A 27,742-nucleotide genomic window follows, 5' to 3' on the forward strand; every position below is an offset into this window, starting at 1 on the left:
TAACCCCTAACATGAACCCTAACCCCTAAAAACCCGGTTAAATCTTTCAAATTGCTAACCCTTCAAAGGGTGAATTTTTCAAATGTCTCACCCTTCTAAGGGTGAATCTTTCAAATTGCTTACCCTTGTAAGGGTGAATCTTTCAAATGTCTCACCCTTCAAATGGGTGAATATTTCAAATGTCTCACCCTTCAAAGGGTGAGTCTATCAAATGTCTCACCCTTCTAAGGGTGAATCTTTCAAATGTCTTACCCTTTCAAAGGTGAATCTCTCAAATGTCTTACCCTTGAAACCTTAACCACCCTCATAGGGGTCCATGGGATTTCTTAAGCACCCTCGTAGGGGTCCTTGGGATTTCTTAACCACCCTCATAGGGGTGCCTGGGATTGGAAATTAATTCTACTCAGTGTGTCAACCTGATGGTGGTATGGACAGCATGAGGGGGTCTCAGAAAAGCAAAAGCTTGACCACTACATACAGTACTGTTTTTTTTTATTTTTTTTTTTACAAGTTCAATGTCATTTTCAGTCTTGAGGAAAAGATCGAGTGATTTGCCCACTGGGGAGGTGTGGTTTGAAAATTGCAAACATTTGTCTTAAAAAATGGTAGAACTGGTTATTATTATTATTGTTATTATTATTATTATTATTACTATTACTATAATTATTATTGTGAATTAAAACTGGTTATAGTTCATTTCTGTTCATTGTCCATTCATGAATGTTTTCTTTTTACTTGCACCTTGTAGAACAGGAAGGGTGAAAGCTTTTCAGGACCCGCATTCTCTGCGCACATGAAAAGTTTGTTTCGCAGCCTCACTGGAAAATCGGTGACAATCAACATGCTTCGATCTGCATTCATTACCTGGTCATATGGTAGAGAGTAAGTGGCCATTTTTTTTTTTACTACTATACAATTCAGCAAATAAGTCATGCCTTTATTTAATGATCGCAACAGCAGATAGCCTCAACTTTTGGCCCTCAGAACATAAACATACAATTTCATTTAACAATTCTTTAAGAACTCATTATTTATTATCTAGAGGGCCGCAAGTTTATTAGCCTCGGCTATTTCGTGTTAACCCTCGTTAGATAAAGTCTTGACCTTACCTTACCTAAGAAAGAATTAAAATTTCAGTCAAAGCCATGGATAACCCAAGGATTTCAAAATATCCATTCGAGTAAAAAAAGTAAATTTTATAAAAGATATTTCAAGACCAAATCTTGTTCAATACCTCCTTTGAGACCGGTTGTAATGCCGGCCAATTTAAAATTAGCAAATGTGATTCCAGTCTATAAAAAGGGATCCCACACTTGTCTATCCAATTATCAACCAATCTGCTTGATGTCTGTTTTTAATAAATTCCTTGAAAAACTTGCATGCAATAGATTAGTTGATTTCCTTGAAAAGGAAAAAAGCGTTCTTTGAAAATGAACTTGGTTTTAGGGCTTAGCAGTCCACTCATCACACTACACTTGGTGTTGTTGATAGATTTCAAAGGGCAATTGATGGGCAATTGACAGGCATTTTTCTTGCGGTATATTCTTAGATGTCAGTAAGGCGTTTGATACCATCAGTCATGAGATATTGTTAAGAAAATTGGAGTTTTTATCTCGATGGCTTCTTTAATTCAGTACTTAGTATCCACAACTACAATACACGAAGTGCAGCAAATCAATCTTACTACCTGCCTCGAGCTAGCACAAACTATGGTATTTTTCATATTCGCTTTAAGGACCAAAGGTCTGGGACTCTCTTGGCCAAGATATAAAGTCAACCCCTTTCAGTAAATTTAAAAAAAAAAAGAAATTAAAAATGAATTACTGTGCCAATATTAATGTCACCCTGGTCTTCTGCTTTGACCAGAGTAATCAGTTTCTTCATAGCTATTACTGTGATTTATTTGTTGCTCTAGGCTCTTTTATAATTTATACATATATATATATATGTATTTAGTGTGACTTGATTTTCGTAGAACAGTGCTCAATACATAGAAGTAGAGCAAAGTATATATTGTGGGAGGCCCATTGTTATTGATTTATTTTTTTTTTTTTCATGACTTGCAAATTTCCTTTAGTCTTAATTATTTCTAGTTTAACTCTGTGCGTGTCCCGACCTTAATATTGTAATTGAATTTATAATTTTCTCTTGTACTAAGGCCATTCATTCCACAGGCAACCAAAACAAAACAAACACTTAAGATGAAAACTCAACTTAAACATGCAACTTACACTTGGACCAGTACCCACTAAATTCAGTGTTGTCAATGTAGCCATCTCTAAAACCAGATTTCCATTTCACAGGGACTGCACAGATGCCCTGAAGGCGTCATTGGCGGCCGCGCTCAGACATTCACGGCAACAGGCTCAGCGGACATACGACCGCCGCACCGCCAATGACCGAAAGAGGCTTGCTGTCGACCTGGCCAGAGACTACGCAGAGGACCGTCTGGACGACGGATCCGACGGTGGCCAAGCACAACCGCAGAGTTCCGATGACTGCCCTTTCAAACCCGGTGACTTTGTGGCAGTGGTGGAAGAGGATAGCCGGCTTAACTGCCCAAAGGTTTTGATAGGACAGATCCATTCCCTTGGTCAAGAAGGTGAGGTTTCTCTTCTCTGGTACAAGAATGTTTCAAAGAACTTTTACAGACTGCAACACGGCAGTGGACAGTGGAGGGAGAGTGTTGACAGCCTAGTGCCTGTTACTGTGAAAGCGCCAAAGAATCGACCGGGGTTGTATCAACTGTGCACTTCCCCCCGTCAAATACACAAGGTCGTCTTTGCAGATTAGGATATCTTCAGTCCACTGAAGAACTACAACTCTTTTTCGTGTCATTGCTACAAACATTCATTTTGTTACTTGATCATCCATCTCATGCCATTTTAAAGTGTTGCCGTTTTGTTGACGTGATGGTTGTGATGTGTGTTATGGGTCACAATTTGAATTTTTTTCAAGTTGGGTTGATTCTCGATTTTCCTCTCGAATAATTAGGGCTAGGAGACAAATGAAATTGAGAATCAACCCAGGTCTGGAAAAAAAAAAAAAATTCACTCCGATGCAATGTTGACCTGCAACATGCACGCTGTTCTCACAGGCCATTTGATTGGATTTTAAGAAGGGCATTTTGTATTGCCAAAAAATATCTTTGGAAGTTGAAAAAAAGAAGAAGAAAAAAAATTGAGTCTGAATTGAAAATTGAATTTTGACCTGCAACATACACACGTGTATGCAATTTGAATTGAGTGGGACCCCAGTATTTCATACTTGGCTCCAAGGCTGCAGAGACATTTATTCAGTCTTGTGCTTGTCTCGTAGACGGTTCACTTTTAAAAATCGCTTTCTATGAACAGTTTCCCTTGGAAAAACAAAAGTGGAGGTGTCGGCAGCGTTTGCGAAGGAATATAGCATTTGTCACGTGTGAGTTGTTGAAGTGATTGTGTTGTGTCTTGTGAGGAAATAAATCGATGTGTTTACATATTCTCAGCTGGTATTGGTTTGCTTGATTTTAAAGAAATGCCAAAATGCTGACAGCTTTCAAAACAATAGCTTCTTTGTCCCATGTGAGGGGGTCTGAGAAGTGCTGGATTTATCAAGTCCCACTGAGAAAGATCTTGGATTCCCTTACATGGAGCACTATAGCTATTTGACTGGAGGTGCAGGGGACCGATGGTCACTGTGAAGTTGGCTGGTCTATCCATATAAGATTGTGATAGGGAGAGGGGGATAGGTATTCTTTTGCTCGCTTTCGTGCTCTTCTGTTTCGGGGTTTCTTCAACCCTTTCGAGTCACAAAAGTGATCAATAATCCCTACATGAGATGCAAAAAGTTATGAGATTTCATGAAATGATCACCTCAGGAAAAGCGCAGGACCTGCATATTCCAAATTACATGTGCATATGCTCGAATGCACATTACAGGTTAGCTAACCCTCCAGCCTTGGGAAGTTTCATGCCAGATTTGGGCAGGACTGAGTTAATTCTAGGGCGATTCCCCTAGACGTGAAGATGCTAACCCTAACCCCTAGTCCTAGATTGCAACCCTAACCCCTAGCCCTAGATTGCAACCCTAACCCCTAGCCTAACCCTAGCCCTAGATTGCAACCCTAACTAACTGCTGTATCTTAAGGGGTTTCTTAACCTATTGAGTTTTATACATATGAAAGTGTTCCTCTGGCAGAGATCTTCCCAACCAGGACTACTTTAGTGTGGTTTGGTGAGATGAAGCTTGACAAACTTAAGGAAAACCACTTTGGTGGACCTCCCCTCGTTTTCGACCTCTTCCGCTGAGCATGCCCATGAAGGAGTTAAAGAGTTTTATACATATCAAAGTGTTCCTCTTGCAGAGACCTTTCTAAGCATGTCTACATTAATGTGCTTTGGGAAAATGGGGCATGAGAAACTTAAAAAAAGAGCAGTTTGGTGGACTTAGACCTCTAGCAGTTTTCTCAATTGATATTGCACTTGTGGGGGTGATCAAAATCAGTTCTCTCCCCTATGAATGGATCATCAGAAGAACAAGTTATGAGATTTCAACCACTCTCTTAAACCAACTCTCTTCCATGAAGATGTCATCATTTACAAAGGACAGCATCCATTAAAATGGTTCAGGCAGAAAACCCTACCCCGATTAAAACCAGCCAAGAAAGAAGAGACTGAATAAAATAACTGCCTTCCTCGTTTCCTTTAAAGATCTGTACAAAGTACTTGTACATAAACAATAGGACATGAGTCCCCTTAAATAGATGCAAAGGCTTCAATTCCCTCTGACCTGACTGAGATGATAAATTGCACTTTTCAGGCCTGGGGTTGGTTTTGTGCTGTTTTATCAGTTTGGGTTTTACAACCCTTTCAAGTCACAAAAGTGATCACAGTCAGTCTTCCCCCCACAATATCACTAGATGAGAAGAGAAAGTTATGAGATTTCCTAAAGTGATCAGCTCAGGAAAAGTGTTTGGGTATTGTATCAAATTCTGTGAAGAAGGTAATGGAAAGATCACTAGGGAGAATTTGTAAGTGGGTATGGGGGGGGGCTCAAAGGGTTGTCGTTGGGAATCTTTGCCTTCTTTCAAAAGAAATAACAACCGCTCTCTCTTAGAACCAACTCTCTTACATGAAGATGTCATCATTTACAAAGAACAGCATGTATTAAAATGGTCGTTCTGATCTGACCTGACTCATATAATAAGCTGGACTTTTCATGCTAGCCCAGTACTTCAATTACCCACGACTGGTATGTGCCAAGACATTGAGAAAAGCCTTAGGTAGTAGATTGTGAGAAATTTCATTTGATCAGCTTGGCGATTTTGCTCACTGACCGAAAAAGGAAGCATTGTTTTGAGGAGAAACTGAACGAAACGAAAAGAAAAAAAGGCTCATCTCAAGGACTCTTTGCTTGAAGAAAGAAGTGAATTGTCAGCTTCATTTCGGATCTGTACACTCTTTAGATGCTTGAAGGAAGTCACTTGTCGTCTCAATTTGATTTGTACACTCTTTACAGGAATTTCTTTTGTCGGTAAAATATTCTTGCTTTCTCTTCGCGGAAAAGTGCTTATTTTTGCAGGTATTTTGGTTAGATTTTGACGTATGATCTCGAAGGGTAATGGGAAACTGCTTTGGCGATCTGCCGTCCAATCGAAGCTTTCGTTCATCATCTCGGCCTAGGGGCTGCGTAGGAGGGCTCTGTAAACAAAGGGAGACTCTTTTGGGCTGGATCGATCAAAAGAAATTGTCGGTTTAATACCATATTGTTCAATTATTATTTAGTTCGACCGTCCAAGTCATTCGAGCACCGAGAATGCACAGGCAGCCGCCGGAGCACTGGAACTTGCCCCGTCGAGGCAAGTTCCAGTGTTCGCTCGGCCAAAACACCAAAATAGCTACGTGGGGAAAATCCTCGAATGACGTCAAGAGGCTTTTTTGGGACGTCTATTTGGAGAAAATTGACGTCAATAGGTAAACAAAGTAAGGCAAGATCTATTTTGGGAAATTTGACGTAAGGTGCCCCCGTTATATATAAGTGTCCCCTGGCAAAATAAAAATAAATACATATTAAAGAAACGTACTTGAAGCCGCAGCGAGAACCTCTAAAAATGAGCCGGAAAGCTGCGATCTCCGATTATTTTTCATCCAAGAGTTCGAGTCAAGCAGAGGAACGAGATTCGCAGGAATTATTTCGGTAGGGGAAGCATTATTTAGTATTGTTTTCAATAGTAGAAATCGCTGTAGCATCTTGTAACACTTCCAAGAGGAATTGTTTGTTTGTTTCCACTCGGAACTCGCTGTGGCTATATACATATGCCCGGCAGCCGGGAATGGTCTTAAATAGACTAAATGCCCGGCAGTCAGAAAATCTCACCGAATTTTCACTGAAAGCTTCGATCTTTCAAGCCTCTTGAGAGTATTAAATGTTTCTTTAGCAAGGTCAAGCGACTCTAAATATTATTTTGGTTTTCTAGCTAGCTCACCATCGAAAGATCTGATCGTGGCCATACTATAAAATGGCTATCTGGTGACACACTTCGAAAAACTCGTCTCAAACCTAACAGCCAAATGAATAAAGGCCGATAGTTTCTAAAGAAAATGTTTGGGGCTGCGTCGGTGGGGGTAAGGAAATAATTTGAACATATCAACAAAGTTGAAATGGTAAATTGGCCACCGTTACGATTATAAAAGCTGACCTTTCGAGCGTTAGCCCTTCGTTCGTCGGAGCGAATCTAACAGCGAAATATTTACTTGGCGAATTCCGACTGAAAGCCTCAAGCGATCACTATAATTATTTTGCTTTTACATTGGGCGAAAAAACTGTTTGTTTTTGTTTTGTTTTGTTTCCGTTTTGTTTTATTACTATTATTATTCCGATAAAATGCTTAAAAATCGAAAAATACATTGAAATGTCTGATAAAAATTTAAGAAAAGCGAGTGCATACACACCTCGGTTCATAATAATGATAGCTACGATAATAATGCTGAACACTTCTTGGCTCAGTATTCCTGGCTTTAGCTATGATTCCCAGAAATAGCTTTCTCATTGCCTTGTTGTTATTCCTTATCATTATGCCTTACTATTATTTTCCTTACTATTATATAGCAATAATTTCCATCAAATCTTCTGCAATACAAAATATTAACAGCGTATAAAACGATGAAAAAGAACTCACTTTCGGCTCACATCTGCACCTTTTTTTTTTTTTCTTTTTTCTTTCAAAGCGTCTGGAAAACTATAGATAGCGGAGTCAAATCTGAACAGATTCAAAGTCTAATAATCTGATAAGTAAAAGCATATCTAAAACTATACAGAAAAGAGAAAGGTGAATGGCAAATCTAGAGTCCTATTATTGTTATTATTATTATTATTATTATTATTATTATTCTCATTATTCTCGTAGATCCTCGCAAGAGAGTGACGACGGTAGTGGCAGAGACGACAAGAGTCCACCAAGAAGGTAAATGATATCAACTAAATGATGATGACACGTGGAACCAGGGTAAAGCCGTCAAATCTGTTCTCTGTTTTCATGACAGAGTTCAGAGAGAATTCCACTATTACGCTGAAACTTTTGAGAAAGATAGCTTACTTGACTTTTGTAAGGCATTCGACGTGAACTCGGATATTCTGGTCAAACCGCCGATTATGCCTTCTTAACCTATGGTTTCACTTCTTGGGGCAGCAGGCGTAGCTAGTTCATTTCACCGTGATTTCAAATGCATTTGGAACGAGCCTAGACAACTTAACACGATCGCGTATCTTGTTCTGTGTAGGAAAAACCAGAGAAGTCGAAAAACCAGTGGCGCTGGAGCAAGGTAGGATCCTCATGTTTTCTGTTTGTTTTTAGTAACCCAGGATCTGCGATATATCTTTGGTGTACAATTTTGTCGCGCGCACTCGGTACGTTCTGGAAATGGCCACAATCTGTATCTATTCCCATTGTTACTTGTGTAAAACAAAAAACAAAAAACAAACAAAAAGTGTGTCTGTCTTGGATTTTCAGACAGTTGCTTGACACAGAGGCTGCAGCAGAAGGTGGTAGGAGGTGGGTCAAATCGCTCCTCTACTTGGCCCATTTTTTTCCCTTTTCTCTTTTGGTAGCCGTAGGGTAATGGTCTAATAGGAGGTTTTTGCGCCGACAGAGCTGACGACCACGATGATGAGGAAGAGGTGCAGACGCCCGGGGACAGGACATTTTTAGTGCCAGAAGGGGAACTTGTAGAGGAGAGCAGTCAGTCCTTTTACCGAAAACAGGAGGCACTTTCCGTCCAAAGGGACGCGGAGACTGTACAGCCATACTTTCCCTTGGCATTCGCAGAATCCCCGGACAGGCCTCTAGCCTTCAACTTTGATTTGTTCTTGCTGGACAGTCTGACGCTGCCAAGACACATAGTGCCTCGCGACTCTGATGAGGAGAGGGTCTCCAACGCACTTACCTTCGAAGACGCAGCCAGCGCAATAAGTTACTGCACACGCAGCCTAGAGATTGGGTGGAAAGACACGCTTCCTTTGCCCTCACCGTCTGATCCAACCCAGAAGACTCCCCGTCGCAAACATCTACTCAGAGACCTGAACAAGTGGGAACTTTTCCGACGTGACGGGGCAAAGTTGACCGAAGCCCTAACTAGCAGACAAGCGCCTTTAGACAGCAATTTAAACCTGGTTCGCTTGGACAGGTAGGTCGCTGGTTTTTTTTCATTTTCATATGATTGGATTTGATTTCCGCGTTAGGCTTAAACTCTTACCCCTTGGCTAATGGTCGGAGTATTTAGATCTCCTATTTTTTTCTCTTCTTTAAATGACTTCGTGGACAGATAGATCTAGCCCGCCGGACCTTTGGATCATTTTTTATCACCTGTTACCGGCCAGTCAGACTCGCCTAGGAAGGATGCTCAGCTTTTCCCTTGAATTAAACCAAATATGAGCAAAGCATCTACTTGCAGAGACTTTTACTCGATTAGAATGATTCCTTTTGTGGAACAATATTCCAGTTGATGCTAGGCAGTCAGAGCCCCTTGGCTCTTTTAGGGGCGAGCTTCAGGATTTTGACTTTAAAAGACTCTTACACGTCTTTGATGGCGAACATTATCGCACTTTTAAAATAATCTGTCCTAAATGTCGTCGGAGCTACAAACCCACTCGGTTTGTAGCTCTTAGATTCTAGTTTTTGCCTCCTTTTTGCGTGAGCGTATTAGATCTAGGGAATGGAGGGGGAATAGGATGCTTAGTTTTTTGTTTCAGTTTTGTTTTGTTTTGTTTTTTCGGTTTGTCTCTCAGTTTTGTGTCTCTGTTTTTTTAGTTTTTTGCTTTGTTTGTTTCAGTTTTGTTTTGTTTGTTTGTTTTTTTCGGTTTGTCTCTCAGTTTTGTCTCTCTGTTTTTCGTTTCTGTTTTTTTTGTTTTTCTGCTTTTTTTTTTAAGATGGTTGGGTTGGTATTTAATTAAACCTGGTAGGGGACTTAGGTCCTATTGTACTTTGTAGAAATACTTAAGTAAATGAATCAATCAATTTCTTTCCTTAATTCTTGTTTGGTAATCCTTCGTCTCCATGTAGGTTTGGAAATATCATGGTCTGGAATGCACCTCCCTGGTCCCTGGCCAGCCCAGAATACACGCACGGCTTTCCCAGGAAGCTCGTTTCGCAAGACCACGGGGGTTTTCTACCGGGCAACATAACAGTGTCGGCGAAAGCCAGTAATTTGACGTTGAGGCGACTGGCTGTGTGCGACGTGGCCTGCTTGGTAAGTCGGGCAACCACCGCGGGCTCAGGTCTCAGCAGGGCGCGACTCCTAAACCTCAGGTACGCGGCCATCAGATATCAGAGCGGAACATTCTGTCCGCAGTACCTTGCGTCCGCCATGGTGGAGTACGGCGTGAGCTTCGCCACCTTTGAAGCCCTCTCGCCGGAGACCTTAGAAACGCTTCACTCCAACCTGAACCCAGCTTGGAGAGAGGGCGACGAGTCGTCAGCCGCGGAGGGATCCAGCCCCAGCAACGAGGAAGACGACGACGCCGACGAACCCCTGATAGAGTGTCCGCAAAGCGTCATGCGGGAAATCGGCAAGTCGTCCAGCGACGGCACTGCGCAACGCCAGTCCTCCCGAGAGACGGACAGACTGCTCTGCGATCTGCTCGCGCGGCTAGCTAGCCAACCTGGGCGGCAGAGTGACTCCTCGTCCGAAGGGGACGGCGGTGGGGCCGAAAGGGCAGCAGAAGCCACCACCTCCACGGCTGTCGCCGGCCTTGCTAGGAGAAAAAAGAGAAGGGCTTCCTCTGTAGGCGGTGCTAGAACCAAGGCGACGCGCACGGAAGAAAGGGCGCTGCCTGAGGGCGGACAACCAGGTAATGATAAGGCTGAAAAGCAACCACGTTAACCAACTGCTGCCTTTTGTTTGATTGTCTGTTTTGTTCGGTTTTTTTTTTTTTTTTTCTGTTCACATTATTTATTTATTAATTTATTTATCTATTTATCTATTTATTTATTTTATTTTATTCTATTATTATTATTATTATTTTTTTTTTTTTTCACTTTTTAAATGACAGCTGGAGCAGGAGCGACGACCACAGGCCAAGGCGAAGGGCAGACAGCGCAAGCAGAGGCAGAGGATCGCTGGGGCCTGAGGCACTCGTCGGTGCCGGGTCTCCGAATGGAGGATTTCCCCGACGAGGAAACGTGGCAGGCCGTGTCAAACTTCTTCAGAGACCACCAGCCACTTCGCCAAGAGGTAAACTTACATTCGTGATCACCGATCAGATCATCACTGTTAAACCCTGTTGGATCATTTGTGTGCCTCCTGGCGCACTGGTGATGTATATCGTCAATCTTGTTTCCCCTTCTTGTTGTCTGTCCCAACAGGAACTACAAACTGCCATGGCCAGCACAGCGGCAAATGCAGGAGGACGCGCTTGGAAAGAAGATCCGGAGGCAGTGCAAGAGGCCACCAGCCAGCGAGTCGCAGACGCGCACCGTCAAATGGTGGCCGAGAAGATGGCAAGCCTCTTTGTCATCTGCGCCGCTGCCTGTGACTGCCCAGAGGAGAGCTGTGCCCTGAAGGCCGGTCGATTTTGGCCGCAGATGGAGCCAGCAGACCCCTGTCGGCGACAACCACCATGTCCCGTCTGCAGGGTGTTTGCTCGTCACCTGGATCTCTGCCATCTCCTGGCTAGGAGCTCCACTAGCAAGGGCGCCCTCTTCAGCCGACTGCTGGCCAGTGCGGTGGCCGTCCACCAACTCTACGAGCTGGCAGTCCCCAAGTCATTGCCCCCCGGCCAGAAAACTACGAGGAAGCAGTCTGTAAAGGCCTTGCTGTGCTCCCTTTTAGAAGTGGAAAGAAATAGGTTGCAGTGCATCCGACGCATCGGGGAGCTAGCCCTGCTGGTGCCCCAGCTGCTCTGCGTTCAATTGTCCAGTGGTCGAGCGGCCTTCTGGGAACAGCTGCGGAGGGTAGCAAACACGGTCATCGCCCAACGCGGTCGACAGGCCAAACTGCTGGCTCTGGAAGCCATCCGTAAGAGGTTGCCCGACGATTCTTCCTGGAAGGACTTTCTGACCCCCTCTCTCCAAACCTGAAAAGTGTCCTATTCTAAATGGCAGTGACTGCGCCTGCGAATGACTTGGACTTTGCACGCGTTCAGATTTTTCAATTGTGTTAGAGTTAGTTTGTTTTTCTTCCTTCCTTCCTTCCTTCCTCGTTCTCGCTGTCATGTTCTGTTCGTCACTCACCGGCGCGACCGATCGCCGGTCTAGGACTCTTTAGCATATAGAGGTTCGGTACTATGTTAGCTATGTTAACCATCTTGTCAAAAATGTAGGTAGTTTCGCCCTTAAGAATCTCAGGAGAAACAATCACTTCACAAGCTTTACTTTTTACCAGTTCATCAGGTTCGACGGCTAGGAATAGATCAACTGATTACAAGTACTTTTAAGTTTGAGAGGAAATTGAATGTTTTATTGTAGTATAGCTTCTTATTTAGTTTGAAATGTGTCTCAGTATAATCATAAGTTGGCTAGATACTATTTTGTTAAGTACACGAGCCCACAAGCCTTTTACCTTGAATTGTTATCGTGTATAAATAAAGATTCTACTACTACTACTAGTTTTATTTCAGGAGGACGCTTGTAAACTGAAGCCACTCCATTAAATCTTGTTTTACAACGAAAACAACCACTGTGTGTGTGTGTGTGTATCTTAAATTGTTGCTCTAAGGGTTGGGTTTTTGATATCTACAGGTGTTTTCTTCTCTTCTTCTATTTTTTTTTTTTTTTTTTTTTTTTTTTTTCGCAAATAGATTTGGACATATTATTTTTGGAAAATTGCAGAGCGCAATTGCATTCAAATCTATGAAAAAGAGTCATACTGAAATCAGAAAATCCAAACTCAAACATTAAATCTAAATATCTCCTTACTCAAATGATTCCAAGTCATATGTTATTAAATCATCCATATCAATCATCAACATTTTGTTACAGGTTTCAGTTCTTCATCAGTTTGGTTACAATAGTAACACCATTAGAATGGAGAGATCCATTTCATGTCAGAGTGGCAATACCAAAGGAAGGAAAGATGGGAAGAAATCTTGGGAACAGCTTACCGATGCCAAGTGGCCATGCCCAAAAAAAGTCAAACTGTAAAAATGCTGTGTAGTAGCACGACTCTTTACAGGAATTTCTAAATATCCTGGCTATGCTACCGTATTTAAGCGAAAGAGAATGTCAGATTGCTCGTTAGAAATTTCATGGCAATTCTAGGTTTGTCAGGGTCGACGAAAAAGTCAAGTTTGTGTGACTAAAACTAGAGACCTCGTTTGGGAGGTTGGAATTTTTTTGCCCTATGTACTTCTATAAATATTATCCATACCTCCCCCCCACAGAAGGGACTTTTCTTAAGACCCCCTCCCAACACTCTGGAAATTGCAATGAAGGTTCATACATTTCCTTGAGGCTTTTGGCCTTTGAGATTCCCCCCATTCCCAAGAATTTTCAACCCTCTCTTTAAGCGGAGTATGGACATTTTCTGGAACTACACAATGCCAATTGGGTTGTAGCCTTGCTTCTGCAGTCCTACAACAAATGTAAGAGGACAGAAAGCATAGGAAGTGTGTTTTTTTTTTTTTTTTTAATGTGAAATTGAGAAGAACATTGGCACGCCGTCCACAAATGCCAGTATGAAATGACAGACCACTTTTTCACAATCAAACAGTGATTAACACAATGGTTAACACACGCTTTTAGAATGAAATAATTCATAAGTAGTTTTCCATAATCCTCCAAATTCCATTCAAACAAGCTATGATCGTATTTACACCAAGTTCCACATTCACATGGGAAAGTTTTCATTTGGCATTGTCACATTGTTTGGAACTAAACATTAGAAACTAGCTTCTTTTAATAATGTTGTAAACAACTTTGCTATTTGTTGTTCACAAAAGTAAGTGAAATAGAAATGGAGAACTTTCACTTTGCTTCCCTTGTTCATTTCATTAGCAACTCTGACTAATTTCCTTGCAAAGACACTTCCCCTCTGTCGTGTGCTTCATTTCGATCTTGTTTTTCTCACTCACATCCTTTGGGAAGGAGAATTGTGAGCATATCCGTACACACACAAAGTAATCGTGCCATGCAATACATCCTTGATCAGTTATGATCAATCCATCACTATCACTAGTAGCTTTGAGAGTTATTGTAACAGTTTCAATTCCTAGTGAAACCACTCTTGGAGCTGGCTCTGTAATTGACCATAGCCCACCACGGTTCTATTACTTGAAATCAGATTTTGCATGCTTTGTTTGAATCATTGATACAGTCAAGTTTGCCAGCCTTTAGTATTGCCATAGCTTGCTGGCTCTCCACGGTACCGGTTCTTGCATATTTCTCACACACACAAATTGTGCAGCACATGACCAGCCCTTTTGCCCCTCAGATGGTACTGTACTGGTGGGATCATTGTCACCAGAGTGAGTTCTTGCTTCTCTTACAGTAGTATGCAATGAGGCAGTCGGCAACTTTAGTCCACCATCATAATGGGGCAGCATTCCTTGACAGTCCAGTGAAGAACTGCCTAGACTTCACCGGGACTGTTGCATGATATTTCTGAAAAACTTCACCAGGTCTCAATTCTTTAAAAAACCCATCATACATTGATTTGATACCAGTGAATTCCAAACCTCTTTCCTCTGGCTCTTGAAAAGAATACTTGCTTAGTTCATCCCTCAAGCTTTTTGTAACAATTCAGTTTCATTGAATTTCCTGATTGCGGAAGCCACAACTTCAGCAAGTATGCTGACGCTCAAAGGCTGAATGGATCCTTGGTGAAGACTGCTGTGTCGTTCACACAGTCTTTGCAGATCATTTCATGTTGCTGGACCTACAACCAACAAAGAAAAATTACGATTCGTGCAACATATTGCTATAGTGAACGTTTGAAGTATCTTGGCTGGCCAACACTCGACTCGCGTCGTGAATTTCTTAGTTTAGTGCAATTATTCAAATTCATTCATGGTTTTTCAAGAGTAGACTTATATGTAATTACTTAACTTTCTCCAATAGTCGGACGAGATCTACCAACAATGTCAAAATCTGGACGCCTTATGCTCGAACAAATATCCTCAAGAACTCTTTTTGGTATAAATATATAAAAATCTGGAATGACTTGCCAAGTGACATAGTAGTTAGCTCTAGCTCTGCTAGTAAGTTTAAAAAAAAAACTGAAAGAACACATTTTTAAATAATATCAATAATATTGCACCAATATCCATTTATCAATTAACTTGTTTTTTCAATAATTTTTACCTTTACATTTTAGTTTTATTTTTATTGCATATTGCTTTTATTCTGGGGGCTGCCGTCAATGAGAATTGAGTTCCTCTCTGGCTTGACCCTTTTTGCCTTTTTGCATCTCGATGTTATTTCTATTGTTATCTGTCTGTATTATTATTATTATTATTATTATTATTATCTTATTATTTAGGCAAATGAAGTTATTATAAATAAATAAATAAATAAATAAATAAATAAAATTCCATGTGAGCTGTTTCCAGCAAGTACTTCTCATATGAAACCAGACATTCAGTGTAGCTTCTACAGAAAAACCCTGATCAGTCATTGCAGCTAGGACATGTATATCTAAGTCCAATTTTTGGGGCTGTAACATTTTTAAAAGGCTGACTCGACTCAGTAACTTGCCATGCCCCGAATATACCACCGAGCGAACGTTTTGGGTCGGTAGAAAGAAATTACACACCTAAATTAGCACAATCGCAACTTACATGCTGCTTAACTGCTGCTACAAACTGCTGATTGACTCTTTCATCACCTTCTAAAATGTCTAAAATAACTTCCAAATCGTCTCCCCATAGCAAGCGCCATCTTGTTTTGAATGTGACTTCTACCTTCAACCTCAGAGGGCTCCCATTGTTCTTATCCTTTGAACTTCTCCGGCTTTCATAACCACTTCCCGTTCCCTCTATTAATTCTGATCAAACTTTATGATTCTCTCATAACTAAACACCGCCTTTCACAAACTCCAGATTCTCCCAGCCGCACGCCATACATTATTCATTCTAGTCTATCGAGGGAAGTTTTTCTAAGCCCCAGCCCTCTCGCGGCGGCCGCATCAAGGCCTCAAAAGTTCAACTTTTTAGCTCATCCTCAAAGTTTATCATTCTCTCATAATTAAACAGCGCATTTCACAAACACGAGAGTGTGACAGGCGCGCGCTACACTTTCTATACTATTGAGGGAACAGTTTTTCGAAGCCTCAGCTCTCTCGCGGCGCCTGCATTAAGCTCTCAAAAATTCAACTTTTTAGCTCATCCTCAAAGTTTATCATTCTCTCATAATTAAACAGCGCATTTCACAAACACGAGAGTGTGACAGGCGCGCGCTGCACTTTCTATACTATTGAGGGAACAGTTTTTCGAAGCCTCAGCTCTCTCGCGGCGGCTGCATTAAGCTCTCAAAAATTCAACTTTTTAGCTCATCCTCAAAGTTTATCATTCTCTCATAATTAAACAGCGCATTTCACAAACACGAGACTGTGACAGGCGCGCGCTGCACTGTCTATACTATTGAGGGAACAGTTTTTGGAAGCCCCAGCTCTCTCGCGGCGCCTGCATTAAGCTCTCAAAAATTCAACTTTTTAGCTCATCCTCAAAGTTTATCATTCTCTCATAATTAAACAGCGCATTTCACAAACACGAGAGTGTGACAGGCGCGCGCTGCACTTTCTATACTATTGAGGGAACAGTTTTTCGAAGCCTCAGCTCTCTCGCGGCGGCTGCATTAAGCTCTCAAAAATTCAACTTTTTAGCTCATCCTCAAAGTTTATCATTCTCTCATAATTAAACAGCGCATTTCACAAACACGAGAGTGTGACAGGCGCGCGCTGCACTGTCTATACTATTGAGGGAACAGTTTTTGGAAGCCCCAGCTCTCTCGCGGCGCCTGCATTAAGCTCTCAAAAATTCAACTTTTTGTCCAATCGTCAAACCCCAGGGGACGACACAGCCCCACTTTAAAAAGTCCATGATCTCACCTAATCGGCCTCTATTCCTTCCAAACGCTGCCGACTGAACACCGCAAAAGACAACTCAAGGGTTAAAACAATCTCTTCTCCCATCCTAAGAGAGAAAAACCAGCGGGAAAAAAAGATGGCCTCTCTCGTAGACCTGTGCTATGCTTCCGACGACGACGAATCACACATCCTAGACTTTCACGATCAAACCACGCAACATCCTCCGACTTCGACTTCGACTTCGAATTTATCGCCTGTAAGCCACGAGGCACAGGCAACGCAGCAAAAATCACCACAACCAGATTGCCTTGGCCAATTGGACAGCCCGCACCATTTGACTCCTACACCTACCCGGAAAAAACTCACCTACGCCCTAAGTCCGCGAGATATCCCACCCGATGTGGACGTCTTTCTGGATGCTGTTTCCAATTACTTCACTAGAGCGGTGAACCTTGAACGACAAAGTGCAGCCGTCGCGCAGTCCACTTTCCTCAAAGCGCGTGAGCGCATGATGTGTAAGTCACTACATGAACACTTATTATTCGCAGTCAATTACCTTGCTAGCTTATTCGCATTCAAATATCTCGCTCGCTCGCAAGCAAGTAAGCAACACACACGTGCGTCACACCTGACCTGATTTTCTGTTTTTCTGTTTCATCTCAAGGCTACCTTGGATTTTTGAAGAGATATCTCGGAATGGACCTAGCACCAGATGTTTTTCTCCGCCTAAGTCTCATGGAACAATATTTCAACTTTCTCAGGGTGAGTGCAGATTTGAATTTTGGCAATTGTTTCTTGTCGCCTTTAGGAAATAACTTTGCCGACAAAAACTGCAAAACTGTCTCAAGCCATCTGATAGGACGGCAACAAAGGTAAAAGAAAAGGAAAAATCACAAATTGTGCCATATTTTCAGGCTTAAATTGTGCAGCAAGATACAACCGTTGTGCCCCATAAATCATTCGAGTTTTTCAGGCTTCATTGCTTTTGTTTGACCAGCTTTCAAAAGACGTTCTTGTCTTGCAAGTTTGCAGCTTGTTCAACGTCAGCAATATTTTTAACTCGGCCAATGCCCTACTGGTCTCCCCGCAGCCGTCACGTTTCGCGCGGCGAGGCACGTGCTTGCTTGAGACAAAAAGGACACCTTGACAAATATGACATGACGCCCTTAGACCGCTGACCATAATGCTTGTCTCTTGAATCAAAATGGCTGCCGGAACTACTTCGCCGGTCAGTTCAGCTCTGCCAATTTCTCTCACTTGTTTTTTGGTTGTACGTGACCTGGATTTACTCAAATGTTGTTGCTAGGACGAGAGGCAATGCAGTTCGGCGACAATTTCAAACCACGTGAGCTCACTGCTTTATGCGGTGAAGTTTCTGCATAAGGAACACGGTCCCAGTTTCAAGGATGTACAAATGATTCGTCAGTTGAGAGCACAGGCAACGATATTTCAAAAGCAAGGCGACAGAGAACGGCCTTCGTCGCGAGAAGAGTTCGAAGCCCTAAATCGCTGGCTACCCTGGTGAGTTCTCTTTTGTTCTTTTGAGCCAGTACCTGTAAACTGGCAAATTAATAATTTTAGCAATGATACTGGTATACTGTAGGGACCAATGGATTTGTTATTGTCCATTTGAGATATGTATCAATCAACTTGAACTGAAGTAACAGGGGAATCAGGAAAATTGCCCTTCAGAAAAGCAGTTGGAGAGCAGTTCCCACATGGAATGTCTTTGTCAGTGTTTTCTAGCTACATTCCCACAGAGAAAGTATTAAAGATGTTAGCATTAGCACAGGGATTGTCAACAGTTTTACCACTTTCAAGAATACTGGGAAATGTAATCAGCTTTTACTTTACCAATGTTGATGATTGATATCTAATTCCAGACCATGTTTTTCTCATATTCATCTTATTACACAAAAAGTCATTTTTAAAATCATCGGATTTGCTAGCTATAATTTTTTTCTTTGACAACACTATTCCTGAAGTTCTTACGAAGATACATCAGATTAGGATTTGAATGTGGACACCTATGGATCTGGGAATAGAGCTTATCTCTGTATTGTATTTTGGCAAGAATGCATTTAGTGATACCGGGCTTGGTAGACGACTTGATTTTGCGTTTGGAGAGCTTTCGACACGGTGCATGATAATTTACAAGTTGAGATATCTGATCATAGCAAAATATTGAATCTAGTGTTGGCATCTATAACCATCACTTGAGATGTTATTCCAGATCTAGACGTGAAAATTAAGTCATTGATAAATTTCTCTTCACCGAGTTTGGAAAAGTCATTTTTATAATAGTTTAAAACTTTATATAGTCTACATGTGAGCAGGCTAACAATTGTGCATGACATTGCAATATTTTTTGTTAGAATTTTAGAATTACATCTTCAGAAACTATTTCCTATGATAACCAAATTATCATACACACAGGATTTGCATCATAAATTTCCTTTAGAATGATCACACCTAACTTCCAAAATTCTAGAGAATTTCCTGCTATTGCTCGATTCCTTATAAAAGAAGTACAGTTAGTTAGTTTAACTCAGTAGTTCAGAGTGTCCAGACCAGCACTTACTAGCTCAGAACCTCTTGGTCACAGAAAAAGTAACTCCAGTACATGTAACCTCAAGGTAGTGACCTATTCTACTGAGGATTTGGTATGTCACATTTGACCTATTATTGCATGTCTTACAGTTTGAGTTCAAGAATAATATGCTTCATGTGTACTTATCTCAATCCAATTGTTTAGTCTTTGCTTGAGTCCTTATATTAGTTGATTCATGTTCAAAATGTGTCAAGATTGCATTCAGCTTTCAGAACCTTGCATTTATCTGTATACTTGACTTAAAGTTCATTGGTGAAATCAGATATCTCACTACAGTCTTCATTCTTTAGTCCATCAGTAATGACAGATGTTGTCCTGTCACTGAATGAGATTCTACCAGTCTTCCTAGTTTTAAGTCCAAGGAAAATATGAAATTGTGATTGAAATAATTCAGTCTGAGATTGTGTACGATCAGGAATTGAGGAAGATGATTAGAGACTAGATTACCACTGATGGCATTCATAGCATGAGTATTTGCAAATATATTATCAATGAAGGTTGCTGATCTTTAAGTAATACGTGTTGATTGTGAGATGCAAGGTACAAGAGAAAAGGAGTTTAGCATTAGCAAGAAATCATTGGACTCAGGATGACTTTCACAATTGAATAAGTTTATATGAAAATCACCCATAATGAAGAGGGACTTATTTACCCTAGTTAGCCGAGATAAAGTTGACTCGAGATGTTCTCTGAACCTTAGGGGTAGAGGAATGGTGTCTATAGGTACAAGGACGAAAAACATTTTTGACTTTTCTATCAATTATGTGGACTTTCTTTGTCGATTCTAAGTCAGCCTCGTCGTTCAATCTTTTAGGGACGAGGTTGTGGCTGCCGTCTCACTCCAACGCGAACGCTTTCAATTGAGCTGGGAGGTCAACATGAAAGCCAGGGAAAGCTGCAACTTGGTCCTTTTAAGCCTGTATGTTTTCATTCCACCATCCCGGGGTCTTGAGATGCGAACTCTTCGAATTGTCACAGAGCCAGACAGCTTGGAGGCACGACAGCGGAAGGAACAAAATCTGCTGGTGATGAGGGAAGATTCCATTGTGCTCCACTTTAATGATTACAAAACCAAAAGCTCCTGTGGACGGGATGAGCTAACTCTGCAGGTGAGATGAGGACTCAGTTTTTAAGAAAGCCCGAAACGCTCTTGTGGCGCTGATGAAAAGAACATTTGTACCAGTTGCAAAGTCTTTGCAAACAATGTGCTTTCCAAAATATAGTTTTTATGCCAGCTCAAGGGAAAAAAGAAATGGACAGCATGTGTTGTTAACATTTGCCAAGTTGCAGCCGGCAAGGGAATTGGGTAGCTAGTTATTTATTTATTTATTTTCTTACGATTATGAAGGATCATTGTAGATTTTGCCGATTTCACATGAACAAAGACACCATACTCATTACTGTGCGAAGAATTTTCCCATCGCTTTCTAAAAAAGGGGAAGTCAACTGAAAAAGGATCTGTCCTTCTTTTTTTAGCCTGGCCACGAGCTGTACAAAGTTCTTGCAAATTACATCAAGGAGTTTCGTCCACGCCTTACGAAGGAGGAAAGTGGGAACTTTTTGCTTTTGGTAAGTAGATTCAACTTATCGCCCTAAACTGGACAATATTCATGGGAACCCTTCAACTCATCGCCTTCAAACTGGAAAATAGCATGCAACCCTAACCCCTAAAAACCCGGTTAAATCTTTCAAATTGCTAACCCTTCAAAGGGTGAATTTTTCAAATGTCTCACCCTTCTAAGGGTGAATCTTTCAAATTGCTTACCCTTGTAAGGGTGAATCTTTCAAATGTCTCACCCTTCAAATGGGTGAATATTTCAAATGTCTCACCCTTCAAAGGGTGAGTCTATCAAATGTCTCACCCTTCTAAGGGTGAATCTTTCAAATGTCTTACCCTTTCAAAGGTGAATCTCTCAAATGTCTTACCCTTGAAACCTTAACCACCCTCATAGGGGTCCATGGGATTTCTTAAGCACCCTCGTAGGGGTCCTTGGGATTTCTTAACCACCCTCATAGGGGTGCCTGGGATTGGAAATTAATTCTACTCAGTGTGTCAACCTGATGGTGGTATGGACAGCATGAGGGGGTCTCAGAAAAGCAAAAGCTTGACCACTACATACAGTACTGTTTTTTTTTATTTTTTTTTTTACAAGTTCAATGTCATTTTCAGTCTTGAGGAAAAGATCGAGTGATTTGCCCACTGGGGAGGTGTGGTTTGAAAATTGCAAACATTTGTCTTAAAAAATGGTAGAACTGGTTATTATTATTATTGTTATTATTATTATTATTATTACTATTACTATAATTATTATTGTGAATTAAAACTGGTTATAGTTCATTTCTGTTCATTGTCCATTCATGAATGTTTTCTTTTTACTTGCACCTTGTAGAACAGGAAGGGTGAAAGCTTTTCAGGACCCGCATTCTCTGCGCACATGAAAAGTTTGTTTCGCAGCCTCACTGGAAAATCGGTGACAATCAACATGCTTCGATCTGCATTCATTACCTGGTCATATGGTAGAGAGTAAGTGGCCATTTTTTTTTTTACTACTATACAATTCAGCAAATAAGTCATGCCTTTATTTAATGATCGCAACAGCAGATAGCCTCAACTTTTGGCCCTCAGAACATAAACATACAATTTCATTTAACAATTCTTTAAGAACTCATTATTTATTATCTAGAGGGCCGCAAGTTTATTAGCCTCGGCTATTTCGTGTTAACCCTCGTTAGATAAAGTCTTGACCTTACCTTACCTAAGAAAGAATTAAAATTTCAGTCAAAGCCATGGATAACCCAAGGATTTCAAAATATCCATTCGAGTAAAAAAAGTAAATTTTATAAAAGATATTTCAAGACCAAATCTTGTTCAATACCTCCTTTGAGACCGGTTGTAATGCCGGCCAATTTAAAATTAGCAAATGTGATTCCAGTCTATAAAAAGGGATCCCACACTTGTCTATCCAATTATCAACCAATCTGCTTGATGTCTGTTTTTAATAAATTCCTTGAAAAACTTGCATGCAATAGATTAGTTGATTTCCTTGAAAAGGAAAAAAGCGTTCTTTGAAAATGAACTTGGTTTTAGGGCTTAGCAGTCCACTCATCACACTACACTTGGTGTTGTTGATAGATTTCAAAGGGCAATTGATGGGCAATTGACAGGCATTTTTCTTGCGGTATATTCTTAGATGTCAGTAAGGCGTTTGATACCATCAGTCATGAGATATTGTTAAGAAAATTGGAGTTTTTATCTCGATGGCTTCTTTAATTCAGTACTTAGTATCCACAACTACAATACACGAAGTGCAGCAAATCAATCTTACTACCTGCCTCGAGCTAGCACAAACTATGGTATTTTTCATATTCGCTTTAAGGACCAAAGGTCTGGGACTCTCTTGGCCAAGATATAAAGTCAACCCCTTTCAGTAAATTTAAAAAAAAAAAGAAATTAAAAATGAATTACTGTGCCAATATTAATGTCACCCTGGTCTTCTGCTTTGACCAGAGTAATCAGTTTCTTCATAGCTATTACTGTGATTTATTTGTTGCTCTAGGCTCTTTTATAATTTATACATATATATATATATGTATTTAGTGTGACTTGATTTTCGTAGAACAGTGCTCAATACATAGAAGTAGAGCAAAGTATATATTGTGGGAGGCCCATTGTTATTGATTTATTTTTTTTTTTTTCATGACTTGCAAATTTCCTTTAGTCTTAATTATTTCTAGTTTAACTCTGTGCGTGTCCCGACCTTAATATTGTAATTGAATTTATAATTTTCTCTTGTACTAAGGCCATTCATTCCACAGGCAACCAAAACAAAACAAACACTTAAGATGAAAACTCAACTTAAACATGCAACTTACACTTGGACCAGTACCCACTAAATTCAGTGTTGTCAATGTAGCCATCTCTAAAACCAGATTTCCATTTCACAGGGACTGCACAGATGCCCTGAAGGCGTCATTGGCGGCCGCGCTCAGACATTCACGGCAACAGGCTCAGCGGACATACGACCGCCGCACCGCCAATGACCGAAAGAGGCTTGCTGTCGACCTGGCCAGAGACTACGCAGAGGACCGTCTGGACGACGGATCCGACGGTGGCCAAGCACAACCGCAGAGTTCCGATGACTGCCCTTTCAAACCCGGTGACTTTGTGGCAGTGGTGGAAGAGGATAGCCGGCTTAACTGCCCAAAGGTTTTGATAGGACAGATCCATTCCCTTGGTCAAGAAGGTGAGGTTTCTCTTCTCTGGTACAAGAATGTTTCAAAGAACTTTTACAGACTGCAACACGGCAGTGGACAGTGGAGGGAGAGTGTTGACAGCCTAGTGCCTGTTACTGTGAAAGCGCCAAAGAATCGACCGGGGTTGTATCAACTGTGCACTTCCCCCCGTCAAATACACAAGGTCGTCTTTGCAGATTAGGATATCTTCAGTCCACTGAAGAACTACAACTCTTTTTCGTGTCATTGCTACAAACATTCATTTTGTTACTTGATCATCCATCTCATGCCATTTTAAAGTGTTGCCGTTTTGTTGACGTGATGGTTGTGATGTGTGTTATGGGTCACAATTTGAATTTTTTTCAAGTTGGGTTGATTCTCGATTTTCCTCTCGAATAATTAGGGCTAGGAGACAAATGAAATTGAGAATCAACCCAGGTCTGGAAAAAAAAAAAAAATTCACTCCGATGCAATGTTGACCTGCAACATGCACGCTGTTCTCACAGGCCATTTGATTGGATTTTAAGAAGGGCATTTTGTATTGCCAAAAAATATCTTTGGAAGTTGAAAAAAAGAAGAAGAAAAAAAATTGAGTCTGAATTGAAAATTGAATTTTGACCTGCAACATACACACGTGTATGCAATTTGAATTGAGTGGGACCCCAGTATTTCATACTTGGCTCCAAGGCTGCAGAGACATTTATTCAGTCTTGTGCTTGTCTCGTAGACGGTTCACTTTTAAAAATCGCTTTCTATGAACAGTTTCCCTTGGAAAAACAAAAGTGGAGGTGTCGGCAGCGTTTGCGAAGGAATATAGCATTTGTCACGTGTGAGTTGTTGAAGTGATTGTGTTGTGTCTTGTGAGGAAATAAATCGATGTGTTTACATATTCTCAGCTGGTATTGGTTTGCTTGATTTTAAAGAAATGCCAAAATGCTGACAGCTTTCAAAACAATAGCTTCTTTGTCCCATGTGAGGGGGTCTGAGAAGTGCTGGATTTATCAAGTCCCACTGAGAAAGATCTTGGATTCCCTTACATGGAGCACTATAGCTATTTGACTGGAGGTGCAGGGGACCGATGGTCACTGTGAAGTTGGCTGGTCTATCCATATAAGATTGTGATAGGGAGAGGGGGATAGGTATTCTTTTGCTCGCTTTCGTGCTCTTCTGTTTCGGGGTTTCTTCAACCCTTTCGAGTCACAAAAGTGATCAATAATCCCTACATGAGATGCAAAAAGTTATGAGATTTCATGAAATGATCACCTCAGGAAAAGCGCAGGACCTGCATATTCCAAATTACATGTGCATATGCTCGAATGCACATTACAGGTTAGCTAACCCTCCAGCCTTGGGAAGTTTCATGCCAGATTTGGGCAGGACTGAGTTAATTCTAGGGCGATTCCCCTAGACGTGAAGATGCTAACCCTAACCCCTAGTCCTAGATTGCAACCCTAACCCCTAGCCCTAGATTGCAACCCTAACCCCTAGCCTAACCCTAGCCCTAGATTGCAACCCTAACTAACTGCTGTATCTTAAGGGGTTTCTTAACCTATTGAGTTTTATACATATGAAAGTGTTCCTCTGGCAGAGATCTTCCCAACCAGGACTACTTTAGTGTGGTTTGGTGAGATGAAGCTTGACAAACTTAAGGAAAACCACTTTGGTGGACCTCCCCTCGTTTTCGACCTCTTCCGCTGAGCATGCCCATGAAGGAGTTAAAGAGTTTTATACATATCAAAGTGTTCCTCTTGCAGAGACCTTTCTAAGCATGTCTACATTAATGTGCTTTGGGAAAATGGGGCATGAGAAACTTAAAAAAAGAGCAGTTTGGTGGACTTAGACCTCTAGCAGTTTTCTCAATTGATATTGCACTTGTGGGGGTGATCAAAATCAGTTCTCTCCCCTATGAATGGATCATCAGAAGAACAAGTTATGAGATTTCAACCACTCTCTTAAACCAACTCTCTTCCATGAAGATGTCATCATTTACAAAGGACAGCATCCATTAAAATGGTTCAGGCAGAAAACCCTACCCCGATTAAAACCAGCCAAGAAAGAAGAGACTGAATAAAATAACTGCCTTCCTCGTTTCCTTTAAAGATCTGTACAAAGTACTTGTACATAAACAATAGGACATGAGTCCCCTTAAATAGATGCAAAGGCTTCAATTCCCTCTGACCTGACTGAGATGATAAATTGCACTTTTCAGGCCTGGGGTTGGTTTTGTGCTGTTTTATCAGTTTGGGTTTTACAACCCTTTCAAGTCACAAAAGTGATCACAGTCAGTCTTCCCCCCACAATATCACTAGATGAGAAGAGAAAGTTATGAGATTTCCTAAAGTGATCAGCTCAGGAAAAGTGTTTGGGTATTGTATCAAATTCTGTGAAGAAGGTAATGGAAAGATCACTAGGGAGAATTTGTAAGTGGGTATGGGGGGGGGCTCAAAGGGTTGTCGTTGGGAATCTTTGCCTTCTTTCAAAAGAAATAACAACCGCTCTCTCTTAGAACCAACTCTCTTACATGAAGATGTCATCATTTACAAAGAACAGCATGTATTAAAATGGTCGTTCTGATCTGACCTGACTCATATAATAAGCTGGACTTTTCATGCTAGCCCAGTACTTCAATTACCCACGACTGGTATGTGCCAAGACATTGAGAAAAGCCTTAGGTAGTAGATTGTGAGAAATTTCATTTGATCAGCTTGGCGATTTTGCTCACTGACCGAAAAAGGAAGCATTGTTTTGAGGAGAAACTGAACGAAACGAAAAGAAAAAAAGGCTCATCTCAAGGACTCTTTGCTTGAAGAAAGAAGTGAATTGTCAGCTTCATTTCGGATCTGTACACTCTTTAGATGCTTGAAGGAAGTCACTTGTCGTCTCAATTTGATTTGTACACTCTTTACAGGAATTTCTTTTGTCGGTAAAATATTCTTGCTTTCTCTTCGCGGAAAAGTGCTTATTTTTGCAGGTATTTTGGTTAGATTTTGACGTATGATCTCGAAGGGTAATGGGAAACTGCTTTGGCGATCTGCCGTCCAATCGAAGCTTTCGTTCATCATCTCGGCCTAGGGGCTGCGTAGGAGGGCTCTGTAAACAAAGGGAGACTCTTTTGGGCTGGATCGATCAAAAGAAATTGTCGGTTTAATACCATATTGTTCAATTATTATTTAGTTCGACCGTCCAAGTCATTCGAGCACCGAGAATGCACAGGCAGCCGCCGGAGCACTGGAACTTGCCCCGTCGAGGCAAGTTCCAGTGTTCGCTCGGCCAAAACACCAAAATAGCTACGTGGGGAAAATCCTCGAATGACGTCAAGAGGCTTTTTTGGGACGTCTATTTGGAGAAAATTGACGTCAATAGGTAAACAAAGTAAGGCAAGATCTATTTTGGGAAATTTGACGTAAGGTGCCCCCGTTATATATAAGTGTCCCCTGGCAAAATAAAAATAAATACATATTAAAGAAACGTACTTGAAGCCGCAGCGAGAACCTCTAAAAATGAGCCGGAAAGCTGCGATCTCCGATTATTTTTCATCCAAGAGTTCGAGTCAAGCAGAGGAACGAGATTCGCAGGAATTATTTCGGTAGGGGAAGCATTATTTAGTATTGTTTTCAATAGTAGAAATCGCTGTAGCATCTTGTAACACTTCCAAGAGGAATTGTTTGTTTGTTTCCACTCGGAACTCGCTGTGGCTATATACATATGCCCGGCAGCCGGGAATGGTCTTAAATAGACTAAATGCCCGGCAGTCAGAAAATCTCACCGAATTTTCACTGAAAGCTTCGATCTTTCAAGCCTCTTGAGAGTATTAAATGTTTCTTTAGCAAGGTCAAGCGACTCTAAATATTATTTTGGTTTTCTAGCTAGCTCACCATCGAAAGATCTGATCGTGGCCATACTATAAAATGGCTATCTGGTGACACACTTCGAAAAACTCGTCTCAAACCTAACAGCCAAATGAATAAAGGCCGATAGTTTCTAAAGAAAATGTTTGGGGCTGCGTCGGTGGGGGTAAGGAAATAATTTGAACATATCAACAAAGTTGAAATGGTAAATTGGCCACCGTTACGATTATAAAAGCTGACCTTTCGAGCGTTAGCCCTTCGTTCGTCGGAGCGAATCTAACAGCGAAATATTTACTTGGCGAATTCCGACTGAAAGCCTCAAGCGATCACTATAATTATTTTGCTTTTACATTGGGCGAAAAAACTGTTTGTTTTTGTTTTGTTTTGTTTCCGTTTTGTTTTATTACTATTATTATTCCGATAAAATGCTTAAAAATCGAAAAATACATTGAAATGTCTGATAAAAATTTAAGAAAAGCGAGTGCATACACACCTCGGTTCATAATAATGATAGCTACGATAATAATGCTGAACACTTCTTGGCTCAGTATTCC

General features: G+C 41.1%; 3 protein-coding genes and 1 long non-coding RNA gene across 4 annotated transcripts; 3 read left to right on the forward strand and 1 right to left on the reverse strand.

Annotated features, from left to right (window-relative positions):
• The first annotated feature begins 297 nt into the window (after positions 1–297).
• LOC148715718 (uncharacterized) lies at positions 298–3,480 on the forward strand. The gene is made up of 2 exons (XM_088746588.1): positions 298–882; positions 2,304–3,480. Exons 1-2 carry the CDS (start codon positions 794–796, stop codon positions 2,791–2,793), a joined length of 579 nt encoding a protein of 192 aa, XP_088602714.1. The 5' UTR covers positions 298–793; the 3' UTR covers positions 2,794–3,480.
• A 3,919-nt stretch (positions 3,481–7,399) lies between these two features.
• LOC148715719 (uncharacterized) lies at positions 7,400–12,075 on the forward strand. The gene is made up of 4 exons (XM_088746586.1): positions 7,400–8,663; positions 9,539–10,326; positions 10,528–10,709; positions 10,841–12,075. Exons 2-4 carry the CDS (start codon positions 9,552–9,554, stop codon positions 11,552–11,554), a joined length of 1,671 nt encoding a protein of 556 aa, XP_088602712.1. The 5' UTR covers positions 7,400–8,663; positions 9,539–9,551; the 3' UTR covers positions 11,555–12,075.
• Positions 11,905–15,692, reverse strand: LOC148715720 (uncharacterized). Its single transcript, XR_015995881.1, has 2 exons — positions 15,250–15,692; positions 11,905–14,348 (listed from the first exon to the last, which is right to left on the reverse strand). It is a non-coding gene; the product is annotated as an uncharacterized LOC148715720 (long non-coding RNA).
• Positions 15,693–17,149: 1,457 nt separating this feature from the next.
• Positions 17,150–24,229, forward strand: LOC148715721 (uncharacterized). The gene is made up of 6 exons (XM_088746587.1): positions 17,150–17,258; positions 17,803–18,017; positions 19,922–20,216; positions 20,584–20,676; positions 21,498–21,631; positions 23,053–24,229. The coding sequence occupies exons 1-6, from the start codon at positions 17,193–17,195 to the stop codon at positions 23,540–23,542; spliced, it is 1,293 nt and encodes a 430-aa protein (XP_088602713.1). The 5' UTR covers positions 17,150–17,192; the 3' UTR covers positions 23,543–24,229.
• The last annotated feature ends 3,513 nt before the right edge of the window (positions 24,230–27,742 follow it).

This window comes from Stylophora pistillata, unplaced genomic scaffold, assembly GCF_964205215.1.
Source record: "Stylophora pistillata unplaced genomic scaffold, jaStyPist1.2 SCAFFOLD_1097, whole genome shotgun sequence".
NCBI lineage: Eukaryota > Metazoa > Cnidaria > Anthozoa > Scleractinia > Pocilloporidae > Stylophora > Stylophora pistillata.

Excerpts from the sequence above, each read along its gene's own strand:
- LOC148715718 (XM_088746588.1), top strand. The coding sequence starts at position 794 with ATGAAAAGTTTGTTTCGCAGCCTCACTGGAAAATCGGTGACAATCAAC. Across the intron at positions 883-2,303 it reads ACCTGGTCATATGGTAGAGA|GGACTGCACAGATGCCCTGA; the intron begins GTAAGTGGCCAT and ends TCCATTTCACAG.
- LOC148715719 (XM_088746586.1), top strand. The coding sequence starts at position 9,552 with ATGGTCTGGAATGCACCTCCCTGGTCCCTGGCCAGCCCAGAATACACG. Across the intron at positions 10,327-10,527 it reads GCCTGAGGGCGGACAACCAG|CTGGAGCAGGAGCGACGACC; the intron begins GTAATGATAAGG and ends TTTAAATGACAG. Across the intron at positions 10,710-10,840 it reads ACCAGCCACTTCGCCAAGAG|GAACTACAAACTGCCATGGC; the intron begins GTAAACTTACAT and ends CTGTCCCAACAG.
- LOC148715721 (XM_088746587.1), top strand. The coding sequence starts at position 17,193 with ATGGACCTAGCACCAGATGTTTTTCTCCGCCTAAGTCTCATGGAACAA. Across the intron at positions 20,217-20,583 it reads GGGATGAGCTAACTCTGCAG|CCTGGCCACGAGCTGTACAA; the intron begins GTGAGATGAGGA and ends TTCTTTTTTTAG. Across the intron at positions 20,677-21,497 it reads GTGGGAACTTTTTGCTTTTG|AACAGGAAGGGTGAAAGCTT; the intron begins GTAAGTAGATTC and ends TGCACCTTGTAG.